This window comes from Centrocercus urophasianus, unplaced genomic scaffold (assembly GCF_019232065.1).
Source record: "Centrocercus urophasianus isolate 14NV4802_14NV808 unplaced genomic scaffold, USGS_Curo_1.0 seq_47, whole genome shotgun sequence".
NCBI lineage: Eukaryota > Metazoa > Chordata > Aves > Galliformes > Phasianidae > Centrocercus > Centrocercus urophasianus.
The window spans coordinates 1321346-1339031 of NW_024885055.1; the positions used below are offsets into that span (position 1 = coordinate 1321346).

The 17686-nt window shown below is 52.0% G+C and overlaps 1 protein-coding gene across 1 annotated transcript; it reads left to right on the top strand.

Annotated features, from left to right (window-relative positions):
- Positions 1 to 13615: 13615 nt before the first annotated feature.
- On the top strand, positions 13616 to 15926 carry SLC32A1 (solute carrier family 32 member 1). Its single transcript, XM_042834543.1, has 2 exons — positions 13616 to 13993; positions 14739 to 15926. The coding sequence occupies exons 1-2, from the start codon at positions 13616 to 13618 to the stop codon at positions 15924 to 15926; spliced, it is 1566 nt and encodes a 521-aa protein (XP_042690477.1).
- Positions 15927 to 17686: the final 1760 nt, after the last annotated feature.

Consider the following 17686-nt stretch of genomic DNA (forward strand, 5'->3'; position numbering starts at 1 on the left):
CAAAAGGTACTGGCACTAAAATAAATATTATTAAGTTGAAGGTTATTTATTTTCATAGAAAATCATAGAATCACGGCACAGTCTGGGGTGGCAGTGTAGCTCTTTAAGCACCTGTAGATGCACTGGTGCTCTTCTTTCCCTGTTCTGTGACTCGATGTTCTGAGACCAGGTTGTTCAGAGGTCCAATGACCCAAGAATGCAGATACTGCCAATTGAGTTTGGATTTTGAACATAGCAGTCGTTTCATAACGCTAAAATCCACTTAAAATCTGGTGCATCTTGAGTTGAGTGTATAACAAAGAGCTGTACTCTGTTATGGTGGGGATAATGTTGCCATGTCCTCCTCAATTAAAACAAAAAATGTTGCTATTCATTTGCTCATTAGTCTTTCCATGTGTAGGAGACACGAGGAAAAGGAGTGTTGGTAGGAAAACTGTATTCTGGATTTGCTTAGAGATGCTGAATTATGGCTCTAGGCATAAAATCAGCTCTGATGCCTTTGGTTGCCTACGAGCTTCCATTTGCGATGGTCATGAAGCTCTTTGAATGCTTGAGTATTTTCTTAGCAAGAAGGTTATGCTGGACTTTGGCACCCTCTGTGAAAGGCAGTAGGCAATGTGCTGGTGTGAGTGTGAAAGCTGAATGTGTTTAAAAAGCATTAGTAAAGACTGTCTGTGTCCCACTGGCATCTGCAGGAGTAGTATTTAATCCTCAAAAATAAATAAACAAATGAATATGCATACATATATATATAGAGAGAGAGCCCTAAGAAGAAGGGCAGAGGAAATAGGAACATCAACACAACGTTCCTGCTTTACAAAGGTGGTGTATTGAGATGCCTCCATATACTTTCTTTCCCCTTACTGCCCACTGCTGGGACAACTTGGGCTCTGCCCACTTTATCACCCAAACGCAGCCTGTGTTCCCAATGCTGGATCTGTGCGAAGCTGTTCTGTATGGAAGAGTCTCAAGTTAAGAGTTAAGAGACCCAAGGTGGGTGTAAGTTGAAATCCCACAGGGAAAAGCCATCTTGTTCGTGGTCTCAGTGAAAACAGTGACTGCAGTGCAGTGCCAGCATCCTCATGGAGGCCACGCTGGGCTCACACACCTGCACCACTGCTTGCCCTTTAGTTGAATGGACAAAAACAAGGATCAAACCGGGGTGTTGCTTTTACGTATCTTCACAATAACATCCTGCTTATGGGTGGCGGATCGACGCAATTGTAAGGTCCATCCTTTGCAAATGATGATTATTTTATTTTTCTTCACGTAGATTTAAATACCCTGCTGTATTGGCCAAAAGAGACAGATTGTCCCCTCCTTGGCGCTCTGTGGAGCCACGCAGCTGGTGTGGATTTTAATATCATCATCCTCAATTTAAAAAAATTAAGCCAATTTTAGACGAGAAATAAAAAAGGATTTTTCACCCCCTCCCCCCCCCCCTTAAGATGTTATAAATAGGAAAACATCATCAACAAACTCCGTCACTGTGCAAGAGCCTAATTTCTTCCTCTCCACTGGGATCTGGTGTGTTTTTCAGCCTCTGTCATTAATTGTGCTGTATTGTGTGCATTTTCTGCTTCACTAGTTAGTCAGATAGGCAGCAAATGGAGTCAGCTCTAGGTCACGGAACACAAAAAGCCAACTCCTGCTGTCTCCCAGTCAGGTAGAGATATTGAATTGAGCTTCACATAATTGAAAACATTAGCAGGCTGGAAAATAAGCCAATTCTTAAACACAGGGAAAAAGAAAAAAAAAAAAAGGAGAAGGTCTGAAATTCCTGATGGAGCTGATCCAAGTCCCACTGAAAGCTACAGAAATTCTGCCATCTCTTGTGATGGGATCAGGTTGAGGTGACTGGGAGGAGGCGCTGAGCGCACAATGATACAGCACAAATAAAATAAAATTCCCCAAAACCTGTGAAGAAAATAAGGTTTAGTATTCCTATATTTTTTTTGTATAGACATGCTGAGGCATGGGGGAAAAAGAAAAGGTTTTTGACTGTTGTTATTTTTAAACTGGATGCTAGTGACTTTTCCTTATCCTCAAATAGAGTTCATCGATGCATTTTATTTATCCTATCCTGAGCTTTTTCTTTTCTTTTTATTTCTTTTTCCAGCTTGATGCCCAGAACTTGCTTGTAGTCTATTTCTGACCAAGGGATTTCTGCAGGGCAGACAGTGCCCCCTGTTCCACGGTGGGCACTGCCCTGGCTGTGGGCTTCTGACTGACACCTGCACCTCCAGCTTGTCCCAGTGTCACAGCTTCACCCTGGGCTGGGTGGGACTTCTGTGCCAGACCCCCATTGTGGGGCCTTTTTTAAGCTTATTCCTAATAAACTTGGGTGAGTAGGTAAATATTTCGATGCCTTTATGTGCATAGGGTATACCTTTAGCACAGTGTAGCTGTAAGCTGTCCATCTTTTTTGGTTTTGTGGTTTGAGTCAGTGGTGACAGAGCTCACTCTCGCTGTAGGAGTGTGCAGAGGAAGAGGCTACAATGCCTCAGAATGCTCTGCTTCTTATTTACAACATAACACTGTTATAGGAGGAAGCCAAAGACTGCATTCAGGCCGAGTATATGCTGCAGGTAGGGCAGAAAGCAGCAGCTCCCAGCTGCTCTACATGGAGCATCTCCAGGTCCCTTCATACAGACTCATTCCTGGTGTTAAACTACAGGGCAGGAGGAAACAGGGAGGGAAAGAGGCTCGATTTTCTGTGCAGACAGATTTTCTTCTGGGATAACTATAGCATTTCTTCCCACTGAGCACCAGGCAGCATTCAGCATAACCTTGCACTTTACACTGCAGCGTGCAAATATCAGGACTCTGTGCCTGGCCTCCTCAGTGCCGTGACACCAGCAGCCAATACGTGCATTCTAATTAGAATTAATTTGCATGTGCTTTCTTCCAAATCTCCTTAGATCTAAGGAATGCAGAAGAACCGTCGTGGCTGTGCAAAGCGTGTAAGGAAAGGAGCTGTACAAGGGTACAAGGGTGGTGGAGCGTCCCTTATCGGGTGCCAGTGCTGGCAGATGCATCCTCAGGGACGTGTGTTGGGAATGGCAGGAGCAGTGACGTGCTCTGAGCAGAGGAGATAAGGCGAGGAATAATTCCTCATTGCCTCCTGCTGCTTTGGGCTCGCTATCTTACATCATCACACCCCCTGCTCTGTGTGTGCGCAGTGTTCGGCGCTCCGGCCCCACAATGCCTGTGCAGCGTATCAGCAGCACAGCAAAATGTCTTAGGTTTGGTGCTCTGAATCTGCTCAGCTCCACGGCTCTGAAAGGGGTGAGTGTCAGCTTGCTGCTCTGTGTTATTGGCCCCAGAAGAGTGATAGGATTCTCTGAACAAAGAGCCACCGGGGTGCACGTGGATGGATGTGGATGAATGGCTGCAGCTCCTGCCCAGCAGCAGATCAGTGCTCCAGAAGGAACCCAGAGGAGAGAGGAACAACTCTTTCCCTGTGGAAAAGTAAAAAGGAGTATTCACTGTATTTATACATACAGCAGTCTCTTGTTGGTACAGGGCATACCCGTACATTTTGTCAACTTCCCCTTTTAAAGGACAATCCATTTCGTTACAGCTCAGGCAATAAGGTTGTTTCTTCCAAAGCAGTGCTCTGCAGCAGAGTGCCTGCCCACTTCACAACCTCACGTTATAGTGGGCTGTAAATCCAGAGCTGATGAAATCAGTTAAATGCAGCTTTGGATTTTACTCAATGTCTCTGTAGAGCCCACCTCAGAGCTGTATTCCCATCTCTGACAGCTAACTGCTGGGGGGGACAAGAGGGAAGCACAGCTATTATGAAGGTAAATATATTTAATGCTGTTGACGACGCAAGCAGAAATCTCTCATCTGTGGTGATGCAGAGGGCAGATGGGAACATCTGAAAATAGCTTCATGGGATTCTGTTACTGCTGCACACCTCACTGCTGCCTAGCACTGGTTGTGCAGCACATGGGCTGTGAGGATCTCAGAGAAACAGCTGTTAGCAAGTCACCTTCATTAGGTTTCAGGGTAAACACCACATCGGGGTGAATAAGGTCATTCACACTGCTCAGGGAATAGTGGAAGGTGTTGATTTTAGGCTCTGTAAAGATTTCAGGAAGGTGAAAATGACTCTGCCCTGACCAGGCTGCATGCTTCTGCTCCTGGTGCTGGGGCACGGCAGCAGCTCTGTGCATGCAGTGCCTGTGCTGTGATCCTCTGGGACTGTGGTGGATGGCTCCTGGCTCCAGCCCTGTTCTTCTATGGCTGCTGAAGCCTTGGTGTGCTCCCCTTCTCCGTGGGTAGCTGTGTCATCTTCTGAAACAGGCTGCCTTGTATTCCAGGCCACATAAGCTACTACATGTACATATAGTACTATAGGACTAAAATCTGAGGCTGATGCATCCACTTGGAAATATGAGGTTAAAATAATGCTTTTCAGTGCTGTCACTAGGACACGGGGTTGGAGCCTGGCAAATTTTGTTTGTGTGTGTTCTCACACTGGCAGAATGAATTTGTCACTCACTGAAAATCAGAAGAAGCTACCCAAGAATAGCAAGGAACTGGGGAAAGGAAAACAAAGAGAGAGAAAGAAATACAGATTTTGTTCATAAGATACAACTTGAATTCTTATAAAGCCTTGGATGAGATGTAAGAAGTGCAAATATTTGCTCTGCCTCTGACCTTCTCAGGCAAATAGTGCATCAGGCCCTGGCGGGCTGCAGGCATCACACTGCAGGGAAGTGAGAAGTCAACGAGCAGCAGCTGACTGCTGCAGGAATCCTGTGAATTCCCTGAGTTCCAGCACAGGGAGAGGCTCTTATGTGGATGGATGTGCCCACACGGGCTTTGAGCCCCATCTGTCCCAATGAGACATGCCTTCCCTGCACAGCTGAGAGACCACTGGGTCTGCTGGCACCTGCCTTGCCTCCATATGAAACCTCCCTTATCAAATCTCTTTAAATCTAGGAAGTAATTATTATGCTTAAAGGGCTTCAATGGCAATATGGGGTCAGCCCGAGATGCACAGCGAATGTGGAGGACTGGGCACCATGGATGGGCTTGCCACCATTACAACAGAGTTGCAAAGGTGTTTGCAAAACAAGTCACAATACATAGCTCTCCAAGAATAGGAAGTTCTTTTATACAAATTCTGAAACAGTTGCCCTCGTATTCAGATTTACTGTAAACTTTACAAAGCTCAAAAGGAAAGCGTTCCCTGGGTTAATAGTTTTTTCAGCACCAAAATTGGTTTATTTTTGTACAGTCATCCATCACTGCTGCTGGGGACAGATTTGTTTTCAGTGCAAGTCTAGAAGTGAAATTTTAACATCTTGGGCTGTCCCATCACTACTACAGAGAATGGTTTTTGATGTTTTGAGCTGAGAAATGACCCCTTAACAAACGTCGGTAGCGTGTGCTATTGCTTTGCTGTAGGCAGCTGTCCTGGCCTGCCCGTGGATGCAATGGGGTGGCACTCATGCAGTGGGTTATGCAGGGGGTGGCACTCATTGGAGCTGGACAGGGTGAGAATCACTCTGCGTTTACCCACCGCCTTGGGAAGTGATGGTACCCCTGACACAAGCAGCTGGGTTAGAAGGACACGTGTCACCACAGCTCCTGGCTCCTCACTGCATCCCCCCTATCCCTCAAGCACCCCAGTCTCGAGTCGGCATCCCCATTGGCAGCTGACTGTCTTCATAATGATGCCATTCATGAGCAATCTTCCAGGATTAGAAATGAACTGTGGCTGCTGCAGCTTCCACCTTTGCCGCATAGCAACGAGACTGGAAAGTCAATTAATTACCTTCTCGCTGGAATCCGGGGGCCCTTTCGTCCCCGGCTCAGCCATGTGTGTAATGGGAAGGGAGCACGGCAGGCTGCGGCTGGCCAGCGGGGAATTGCATGACAGAGTGAAAGATGAGCTCGAGGACAGGAGAGGGAGGGCATCGGGGGAAATCCTACAGGTTCATTTGAAAAGTAAGAGGCCGCTGATTAGCCAATTATTGGCTCATTTCCCCTTTTTCAGCACCAGTGACGGCTCCATGGACACCTCTGAGGGCACCACCTGAGCTCCAGCAGCAAACATGACTTGGTTGCAGCACTGGTCTGCTTGCAGCCGGGCCTTCCAGAAGTTTCTTCCCAAAGCAATGCTCCTATTTGGGTTGCCATCACCTCTGACAATCTCTGTTCACTTGCTTTCAGAGATGGTTTCACAGCGACCACCTTATTTTTCTTCTGGGTTGTTTTTAATAGGCAGAATTAATGGAAAAAAATGTTTTAAAGGTTGACTTTCCTAAAAAAAGATTTACTGATGAGTACAAACAGAACTGAGGAACCATGGGTGACGATCTGAACCAGCCCTAGGTTTTACTCAGAGCAAGAGCAGATGCTTCTCCTATGGCTTGTGTGGGACACAGGGACTTGCAAAGTCACACTGAGCAGGAGTCCTTGAATAGAGTCTCAGTCTGAGTCAATCTGGAGAAATGAAAGAAGGTGAGAATATTTTAATGTCAATTTGTCAGATCCAGCAGCTTCGGACCCGTCTGTGGTTGCCTGTTGGAGTCAATTCATGTTGTCCTCCACCTGCCTGCCTTAGCAGTGTCCCTCAGGTTGGGAGCAGGGATGTCGTGAGTGACACCTGGGATGGGAAAGTGGCTGCAGGAGGGGAACACGTCCTGAGGTCTTTGAATCACAGAACCACAAAATGTCCCAAAACAGGAGAGACTCACAAAGATCACGGGGTCCAACCCCCTGCTCCACGTGTGACCACCCAAACCCTATGGCTGTCAGCTGTGTCCCGGTACTCCCTGTTCTGTGCCATGCCCACCGACCTCTGGGGCAGAACCTTTCCCTCACAGCCAGCCTGAGGGAGAGAGCCAGCCCCAATGCAATTTAATGAATACCTCAATCCTAAGATGGAGCATTTCAGCACAGGAACAAAGTTCACTTGGCGCTCACTTGGCACATCCTCACCTTCAAGCTCGCAGTGCTCTGTTTTCAGGTGCTCCAGAAGTGGCAGTAGCTTTCAGTCTCACTGCTAATTTATCCCAGCCTTAATTTACGTGTGTGCAGGGGAGCTAATCACACATTTACCTTCCCTGCTGGCTTTTTTTTCTGAGATTTTTATGCTCTCCAAATTTCTTTCTTTCTTTTTTTTTTTATAAATCAAATTAGCTAAATTGCTTAAGAAGCACTTTTCTATTAAAAGAAGATACTGTTATGGTGCCTGAAGGTTTACTATGAGAACTGTCCTTTTAATAGTAACACTTTGAGGTTATGAACTGCTGTCTTCTCTTCCAAGTTTCAGGGTTTTGTGCCTGCTTAGGGTTCCCCCGAGAAATGAATATTCCAGAATGCACTTGCAGAGGTCTAAACCAAGTTATAAATGACTGAAAAGTCATAAATATGGCTAAAAGAGTGGCTCCGGAGTGTGGAGCGAATGGCTGCCTCCTGCTTTCCAGTGAAGCTGGGAGAAGAGCAGAAATGCTTTGGTGCAGGGGGAGCACTGCAGGGTGCTGTGTGGTCACTGTTTTGCTGGGATCTTTGCTGCGCTGGGGGTTTGTAATGGTAAAACAGAGTCAGCGTGAGAGAGAAGAGAATAAAAATACATCCCACAAGATGATGATGATGATGATGGTTTTCAGGCTGGAAGACAAGGGCATTTACAAAGGAATCAGCCTTCGGGTTCAGCCCTTTTTGTCCCGGTGGTGTAGACCTGAATGTCTGCACACAACACGGTGCTGAATTGCAGCTCTGGGCAGAGGAGAGGTGAGCCCACCTCCCCTCACCTGGGTGAGGACACAGCTGCCCATGCCAGCCCTGCGATCCTGATCTGAAACACTGATAGAAGAACTTTCCAGGTCGGAGTGTTTTAGAATTTCTACAGAAAGGCTCCACATGGGCTCTAAGCTGTGAGCCCTGTGAGTGCACCCAGAATCAGCAGGGAGCGCCTGCAGTACGGCGTGCTGCTCTGCTGTGCGGGCGTGCAGCAATGGGTGAAGGCTCCAAACTGCTCATTTCTCCATGCCGTGAAGGAAATAGGTGGTTCTCTACTGCTTGAGTTGGACGTGTAGCTATATTCCCTGTATTTATCCCCAGTCAGACGCAGGCAGGCTGGTTCTGCTGTGTGCTGAGCCCTGTTTTGGCTGCTGGAAGCCCGCTAGCCTCACCTCTGCACTCAGCAGTGTTGCACCATGTTTTGCTCCTTGCTTTTCCTTAGACACCACAGTGCCTTTGCACAGCGCCTTACAGTGCTGGCTGCATCCCTTTTGTGGCTGTATTTTTGGCCTCTAGCAGGACAGAACTCACGGCATCAGCACACAGAGACTGCAGATCTGGAAACAGCAGGGGGTGCAGAGCTGTGCTCAGAGCCGCAATTCACCACCACTCCCTGCATGGCTTTGGTGCATCCTGTGCCATCCCAAAACCCCAAGTGAGGTCCTGCTAAGGGAAAGCACAGAAGCTTGTGCCCGCTGCTGTCCCTTGGTGCCCTCAGCTGAGCCGCCAGCAATATCAGAGCAGGGGGCTGCGTGTTCCCAGTGCGCCGGAGGTGCTGCGGGAGCGGAGGGCACTGCGCTGTGTGCTTGCTGTGCCTATTGCAGCAGCGGGCATGAAATGGAGAGGGAAAGCGAGCGGATGGGGGTGGACCCTGCTGACATTGAGCCCCAAAGGCAAAAGGCTGCTAGAGCCGTGCTCTGCTCAGCTGCACAGGTCTAAAATAATACGAATTAAAAAAAATAAAGAAAATAAAGCACACACTGAGCACGTGACTGAGCCCTGATTTGTGTAAAATGACCAGGAAATAAAATCCCCAAGAGAGCTTAACTTCATGCCGGGGGAAAACAGCTGATCTGGGAGCAGGGAGAGTGTTCATTTCTTCTGGAAAGCAGCTCTGACTCTACAGCTGTAGAGGAGAAGTGCTTTGTGCATGAAAATTGAAATGAAAATCTTGGCACGCATGAGGGATGCTTCTCCTGGTTCCTAGTCGGTTCCTACAAAACCCTTCAGCTCATACACACACGCATTGAATTTGACAGTGATGAAGTTTACCTGTTTTGTCAATGGAAATGCAGTTAAGCTCATGGGAACAATAGAGTTTGTGGGAATTCGACGCTGCAGGTAACCAAGGACTTTCACTTCATTTTCATGACAGCAATAAAGGCAAACCCTGGGCTAGATTAAATTCCAGTTAATCGGAAGCATTGTTGAGGAGGTGTTGTGGTCAGATGATAGCAAGTGTTTGGTCTGTAGATGTGACTGCTGATCGGGGCTGGGCTGGGATGTGCAAATCACAGAAATCCCTGCGCAGCCACCTCCCACAATACAGATCAGAAGCTGATCTGTATTTATTTTGTAAATAGTGAGCTTGGAGTCTTGCTGAGTAAAGTCTAAAGAAGCCTTTACTTTGTTTTCATGGATTGTTCAGGTGAATTCTCCCCTGGGCACAGTCCCAAGCCATGCTCACTGGTGATGCCCGTATCCCGGCCCCCTCATCTCTTTGTTTGACATCTCTCCAATTTAGGCAGCCATTTTGCATTCAGTTAAAGAAAAAACACAAACGAACGATTAAATGAGGAGGAGGCACCCATCGTGGGCATGAGTGCTGATGGCTGGGTCAGGAGGGAGCAACGTGGGGCAGAGCTGTTCTCTCGGTGCCACAGGGCTGCTTGGAGGCTCAGGGCGCTGTGCTGAAGCATCCTCTCTCCCTCCCCACCACCTCACAGCCACCGCTGCTTTTCCTTCCCTATCCTCCCGAAAGTCCCCGAGCTATTAAGTAGGTCACGAGAGCTGGTCCCCATCCAGCAGTTTGTCTAATTGCCTTTTTATAGTCGCACCGTGCCGCTCTTCATTATGCTGTCAGTGCTGCGGGAGGACGCGGCGAGGAGAGAGCGGAGCTGGGGGCAACGGCTGCGGGCGAGGGGAGCGCGTGGGGCTGCGGCCATTGCTTTGCTAAGGACACACGGGTGGCTCTGGAAGGGGATGCGGCCGAGGAGGGCTTTGGTAGGGTGAAGTTTCTCCCCCCCGGCCTTCTCCTTGCAGTGCTGAGATGCCCAGCAGCTGCTCTTGGGGGTTTCTATGGAGTTTTGTGCCACGAGGAAAGGATGTGTGCGGGGATCGGGGCTCTGCACCCAGGACCTGCGTGGGCTGCGGGGCGAGGCTGAGCATGCAGGGGTTGCTTTCGATCCCTTTCTTTCTTATGGCTGTATTTCATTTTCAGACGTGGTTTGCAATGTGCTGTGTTTGAGGAAGAGCGCAGCTCACTGAAAGCCATAGGAATGGAATGCTTTGAGGTGCGGGGGCCTGGCCCGGGGAGCAGCCCCTCCTGGCCCGGGTAATTGCGCTGCCATGGTGCCCCGCAGCTCGGAGAGGGGCTGGCAGCGAGGGCTGCAGAAGCAGAGCCTGCTTAAGCTCAGCCTTTCCTGCCTCCCTCAAACGATTTTTAAGCACGAGGAGCTCTTTTCCCTTCACTTTGTTAATCAGAAATCCCAGCCCCAACCCCTGAGCCTGTTCTGTGCAGATAAGGCAGCGTCTCTACTCCATCTGCACCTGCAGCCAGGGGGTCCGGGCGGGCTGCTCCCCCGGGGCTGCTCCTCGAGCGGTGCCGGGACCCCACACCCCTCCCTTCTGCGGGGGGAACGACGCCCGAAGCCCCCAGCGCCAGGCAGAGGGAGCGCCCGGCAGCCGCAGAGCAGGGGCTGCAGCTCGTTGCTGTGCTGCTTTTAGCTCCATCTGAGATTTGCGGCTCAAACGCTCCCCCGAGACCCGCTAACCTTTGGGTAAGGTTTGGCTCCGCGATCTTGCTTGGGTTAAATAGGAATTAGGGGGGACACAGGAGAGACGCGGCTGCAGCCCCCACCCCCATCCCCACATCCTCCATCCCCGCAGCCTCCATCCCCGCATCCTTCCATTCCCCCATCCCCGCATCTCCCCATCCCACGTACCCATTCCTCCCAGTCCCACTCCCGGCGGAGCAGCGCGCTGCGAGCAGCAGAGGTAAATGCCTCCTCTCCTTCTCTCCGTACCTCTCCTTTTCTTCTCTTCCTCTGCCTCTCTCCTCCTTTTCCTTCCTTTTTCTCTTTTTATTTCCCCTCCTTTCACTGCGTTCTATCCCTATTTTCAGCCGCCGGCAGAAGTTCGGGGCGATTTTTTATTTCCAGGAGCAGCCGAACAAAATCTCCTTCTCCCACCTTCGGACGCGAGGCAGCGATCGGGGCTGCCCTGGCTGCGGTCCCCACGGGGCGGGGGGAGGGTGTGTGCGTGGGGGGGGGCTCAGCGATGCCCCAGAAGCGGGGGGGAATTTCGGAGTCGAAGAAGAGCCCCGGCGGCCCGCATCCCTCGCAGCGTTGAGCCCGCCGGCACCCCTAACCCCCCCCGTTTATCTCCGTGTCTCGGCACGTGTACGCCGGGGCTGTGAGGCGTTTGTGGGGGTACCGCTGTATCCAACAGCGGCACAATGCCCCGCGCCCCTGCCCAGAAGCCAGCCCCCGGGCCGGCGCTGCCTTGGGACACGTTTGTCCCCCACCGGACCGGGGTCATTTTCAGGCTCCGTGGACGTTTTTCGGTGTTTTTAATAATGATGATGATCGTCATTGTTTTAATGATGTTTCTAAATAGGTTTCCCGAGCCCGACGCACCGTGCGGGGCCTCAGCGGTGCAGGGCCGGGGCTCTGCGGGGCGAGAGGTGGGGAGGAGGGGGGAAATGCCCCAATGTCCCCGCAGCACGCCGCGAGTTGGGCGAATTTTCGTTGTTTCGTCCCTGACGCCCTCTGCGGCCCCCTAACATCGATCTCCTTCGCGTCTTTTGCGATAAACTCATCGCGGGTTACGTGAGAAATCATAACAATAATAACGAAAATTTTCTAAAAATCTCCGCATGAACGCCGAGGTGTTCATCTGCGCAGTCTGATGGTTCGGCTTTTCCTGTTTTTGTTTTTTTTTTTTTTCTTTGTTTCTCGACCTATTTGTGCACTGATTTGTGTTAATCCCCGCCCCGGCGCAGCGCGATTCCCATTGGGGTCTGGCCCGGAGGGTAACGGCGACCGAAAGACCCCCGTGAGGCGCAGCCCCTCTGCGACGACGGCTCTTTTTGACGCATTTCATCCGCTTTGCACCTAATTCCCCTCCTGCTTCCGTCAGAAGGAAAATAAATAAATAAATAAATAAAATAAATAAGGGGGGGTCGGGGGCGGCGGTATTTGAGGCGTTTTCTGGAAGCTCCGCTCCGTGCCGCACCCCAACCGCAGCCCTCCCCTCTGCCCCTTCCTTCCCATTCCAAAGAACGGCATCAGGAAATCATTCAGCGTTGTGTTTTCCGTTGTCTGTAGTAAAACAGAAATGCTCGTTGTAACCTCCGAAAAGCAGCGAACCAAACAGGCGCTCCCCCCCACCTCCACTTCGGGAACGTCTATTTATTCATTTATTTATTTATTTATTTATTTTCTTCTCCCGATCCACAAAACCTCGGCGATCCCTACGCAGTGCCGCAGCGCTGCTGTTTCCCACCGGCCCCGAACCCCAAATGCCGTCGCTCCCCCCGCGCCTCCCCGGATCTCCCGTGGCCGATATGTGCAGTGCGGGCTGCGCACCTCGGGGACAATTAAACAAAGAAAACTCGCGGAGGGCTTTTCTGTTCAATATCAGTATGCGTGTTCAGGGGAGCAGAACGGAAAAATTAATTTTTATGAGGAAAAATGGGAAATGGCTCCGCGAGACGGAGCGGAGCCCGAGGAACGCCTTGGTGCCGCCCGCGGAGCAGTGCGGGGCAGAGCGAAGCCCGGGCGCGGAGGGGAGCAGAGCGGGACCGCAGCCGTCGGTGCTGCCGCTGCGTTCCCGAAGCGGTGCTTCTCCCGGTGCCTCAGGGCTCCGATGGGGGTGCGAGGGGTTTTGGGTGGAAAAAAGACAAGGGAGGGGCTGCGAGGAGTCGAAATTCGTTGAGAATCTGTCTAGAGCCGTCTGTCCGCACCTTCAGTGGGGCGGTATTCCCTCTGCTGCTCTGTTCGCGGGGGGAAGGGGCTAGGAGCGGGGCTGCTGGGCTGCGGGTCAGGGGTTGCGGAGGGCTGCGGGGGGCTGCGGGGGGCTGCGGGGCCGGGGGGAGCCGCGCTGCGGCGCTGCTGGCGGGACCCGGCGGGCGTGGGTGTCACCGTGCCGGGGGGGGGGGAGGCTGGGCTTGGCCGGGGCCGCTGGTACCTCCCCCAGAAATGCAGCAATCCTCTCCCCTCTCTTCTCTCCTCGAGGTGGGCGCACTGCGATGGAGACGCGGCTCTCTCCGCCAGGGGTTTGCGCCGGCCGCCCGCTGACAGCCGTCGGTTGCTGACAGCCGCAGACCTGTGACCACCGCAGCTCGGCGACAGTCGCCGTCCGGGAGGGACCGGCGGAAAGGAGCGGAGCGGCGCGGAGCGGGGCGGGAGGGCCCGCGGCTTCCCGCAGCGGTGGCATGCCCCAGGGCAGCCTGCAGCGCAGCCGTTCGCCCTGCGCTCGGGAGCGGAGGTAGCGGCTCGGCAGAGCTTCCCTCAGCTGCCGCCGCCGTCGCCCTTCTCCCGGCGCCGAGGTCTCGGCCTCCGCCTCGCCACCCTCCCGCCCCGTCGGGTCTCTGCGTCTCCACGGCCCTCCGAGCCCGACAGCCGCCATGGCCACGCTCCTCCGCAGCAAGCTGTCCAACGTGGCCACCTCGGTGTCCAACAAGTCCCAGGCGAAGATGAGCGGCATGTTCGCCAGGATGGGCTTCCAGGCGGCCACCGACGAGGAGGCGGTGGGCTTCGCTCACTGCGACGACCTGGACATGGAGCACCGGCAGGGGCTGCAGATGGACATCCTCAAGTCCGAAGGCGGTGAGGAGGGCGGCGAGCAGCCCCTGGAGGGGGACATCCATTACCAGCGGGACGGCACCGGGCCGCTGCCGCCCTCCGCCTCCAAGGACGCAGGGGTCTGTTCCGAGCTGTCCGGGCAGGGCAAGCCCAAGATCACGGCGTGGGAGGCGGGCTGGAACGTCACCAACGCCATCCAGGTACGGCCGGGCACCCGCTGCCACCCGCGCCGGGACGCGAGCCCCGATCCCAGCTCCGTTCCCATCCCCGGGCTCAGCCTTCGTCCCCTTCAGCAGTGACGGGGTGCAACACCCTTCGGCAGAAAAAGAATGGAAAAAAGAAAGGAGAAAAAAGAATAGAAGAAGAGAAAGAGGGGGAATAGGGAAAAAAAAGAAAAATGGAGGAAAGAGGGAAAAAAAAAAAAAAAAAAAGGGAAACAATAATCTCCCTTCCCCAAATTCAAAACAAAATGTCTGTATCGCTTTGCTCTGCTGGCCCCCACGGCAGCATGCGGGATGGGGGGGCTGAGGAGGGGTCTGTGCTGGTCCCCCCCGCGATAGGATGGCACTGCAGGGTGATGGGTTCTTGGTGCACGGAGGGTGCTGAGAAAACACACAGGGTGGAGATTTGGGTAAAAGCTGGTGCTTGCTTGCTGTGGGTGCTCTGGGGTGGATGCTGCGGGTGTGCATGGGCGTGATGGGTGTGATAGGTGTGATAGGTGTGATAGGTGTGATAGGTGTGATAGGTGTGATAGGTGTGACGGAGTGGGCAGCACGTTGGAGAGAGAAGGGTGTGCGTGTCATCATGAGCACACGGTGTGACTGTGGGGCTGTGGGCTGTGCCATTGGTGTCACTGCATGTGGCTGAGGCAGCGGGTGTGCGCCTGCTCACTGCCTGGCCCCTCCATCAGGAGAGCAACACGGTTTCCATTTTGTCTCTTTCTAGGGGATGTTTGTGCTGGGCCTGCCCTATGCTATCCTTCATGGTGGATACCTAGGACTCTTTTTAATAATTTTCGCTGCGGTGGTTTGCTGCTACACTGGGAAAATCCTTATTGCCTGTCTTTACGAAGAGAATGAGGATGGGGAGATAGTCAGGGTGAGAGACTCCTACGTGGACATAGCAAACGCGTGCTGCGCGCCTCGCTTCCCCACGCTGGGGGGCAGAATTGTGAATGTGGCTCAGATCATTGAACTGGTCATGACCTGCATCCTCTACGTGGTGGTCAGTGGGAACCTGATGTACAACAGCTTCCCTAACCTGCCCGTATCCCAGAAGTCGTGGTCCATTATTGCCACAGCCGTTCTCCTGCCTTGCGCGTTCTTGAAGAACCTGAAGGCAGTCTCCAAGTTCAGCTTGCTCTGCACGTTGGCCCACTTTGTGATCAACATCTTGGTGATCGCCTACTGCCTCTCCCGGGCACGCGACTGGGCGTGGGACAAGGTCAAGTTCTACATAGATGTGAAGAAGTTTCCCATCTCCATTGGCATCATTGTCTTCAGCTACACCTCCCAGATCTTTCTGCCTTCCCTGGAGGGGAACATGCAGAACCCCAAGGAGTTCCATTGCATGATGAACTGGACACACATAGCAGCTTGCATCCTTAAAGGACTCTTTGCCTTGGTCGCCTATCTGACCTGGGCTGACGAGACCAAGGAGGTCATCACAGACAACTTGCCATCCACCATTAGGGCAGTAGTCAACATTTTCTTGGTGGCCAAAGCCTTGCTCTCCTACCCCTTGCCGTTTTTTGCAGCTGTGGAGGTCCTGGAGCGATCCCTTTTCCAGGATGGAAACAGGGCGTTCTTCCCCAACTGCTACGGAGGTGACGGGCGGCTCAAGTCCTGGGGGCTCACTCTCAGGTGTGCCCTGGTGGTGTTCACCCTGCTCATGGCTATCTACGTCCCGCACTTTGCCCTCTTGATGGGTCTCACTGGGAGCCTCACTGGTGCGGGTCTCTGTTTCCTGCTCCCCAGTCTTTTCCACCTCAAGCTCTTGTGGAGGAAGCTCTTGTGGCACCACGTCTTCTTTGACGTCGCCATTTTCGTTATAGGAGGGATCTGCAGTGTCTCCGGGTTCATCCACTCTTTAGAAGGCCTCATAGAGGCATTTAGAACCAATGCTGAAGACTAAGGAGGGGCCAGAGCTGGTGGCAGTAGGAGAATAGCATCGAACATCCGCATAGCTGTGAGATTCTGCGTCCCTTCAAGGAGGAGTCATTACTTTCGTTACATCCAACAAATCCTACATTATAGAATCTGCAAATTAAATGAAATCAGAAGAGATGAAAACGCGTGCCCTGCCGTCTTTTTAAATAAGCTAAGATTAAAAATATATATATTTATTTTTCTGTTCTTTCAAATATTTGGAAGGAAAATCCACGGTGCCCCACCCCGACCTCCTCACCGGTTGCCTGAAGCTCAGCCCCACGAATGAACCATCGGGAAAGGATAACAGCTCCCAGCACTGCCTGCAGATCTGCACTGCAGTGCCGCAGGAGCTGCCGACCCGATGGGGTTGTGTTTACAGATGGAAGCAGACAGGCCGCGGGTGCTGGGAGCAGCAGCATTCCTTTACATACACCACGAGACAGACGTAGATGAGACCTAGACTGTAGGAATAGCCCAGCAGCCCACGCTCCGGCCGACGGCCAGCGCTGCAGTCATCTGCAATGTTTACACTGTAGTCACATCGATGTCAGACTGCTTAATTCTTCCACCCGGATTGACACGAGGAATGGCGCTTCCCATTGATTGCATTTTGCCTCTGGTTCAACTCACAGACCTGGAGTCCACTTCTCAGTGATTTTATTTCTTTTTTTTTTTTTTTTTTTTTTTTTTTGGTTGTTGTTGTTCGTTTCATTTTAAGAATTATTTCTGAATAATGAAAAGAGAAAAATATATATTGTTGGATTTGACGTCGTTCAGGATGCAGGAACAAAACCAAGACAAAACTCATTCTGTGCAATCTACCAGATCCGTGGAGCTGTTTCCAATGTATGTGTGGTGTCATTGTGGTAAATAAGATGAAAAATGTATATCAGAAAAAAAAAAAGTCTATCTTTAACATATAATGTGGTACATAAATATATCAAACAATAAAGAGAAAACATATCCGAGGAGCTGGCCTGCTTCGTTGGGCTGGGCAGGGGCAGGGTTGGGCACCAGGTTTGTGGGTGTTGGAAGGGAAAGGGGAGGGGGCCAGTCCTGAAATCCCTTACAACCAAAGGTAGAGAAGGGGGAACAAACCGAAATATGGGACTTGGAGGAGCCCTGGCTTGAGCTGAGCTCCTGACTCCCTTCCCATGGGTTGTGCCCAGCACTGGGACAGCCTTGGCAGGAGGGCTGGGTGCCGCAGCATCGCCGCTGTGCTTCACATCTGCTTTGCACCCTGCAGCTCTGGGGCCCTTTTCTCACTGCATTCCCCGTTGGGATCGCACTGTGCTCTGTCCTTGGATGTTCATGGGCCAACACAGCCCTTTGTTTTGTATTTGTTAGGGGCCAAAGGGCTGCTGTTAGGGGCACAGGCTGACGTAAGCTGCGGGAAGTGCTGTATTATTCTGGGAGCCCCCCTGGGCTTCGTCTTGCTGTCAGTTCTGCTCAAGCGCTTCCCTCTGTGCTTCTGTCGGGTAATGCATGAGCAGCTCACAGAGCGAGCCCAGCTCTGTCCTCTCAGCATGGCTGTGGCCGTGGTGGAGCCCCTGTGGTGGTACTGTGGTGCAGGCAGCCCCCACCTGCCCAGCACACATCTCAGTGCTGTGCTAGCAGTAGTGACAGCACATGGATTCGGCTCTGCTGGAGATGTGCAGCCTTTCAGCAAGAGATGCAACGGGCTGAGCAAAACAAAGCCCAGAATAGTAGCAGAAATGGAAGAAAAGGATGGAAAAGGATGAT

What these genes read in the sequence shown, in the direction of transcription:
- SLC32A1 (XM_042834543.1), top strand. Translation starts at nt 13,616, where the DNA reads ATGGCCACGCTCCTCCGCAGCAAGCTGTCCAACGTGGCCACCTCGGTG. An exon ending in ACGTCACCAACGCCATCCAG is followed by an intron (nt 13,994 to 14,738) that starts GTACGGCCGGGC and finishes GTCTCTTTCTAG; the next exon opens with GGGATGTTTGTGCTGGGCCT.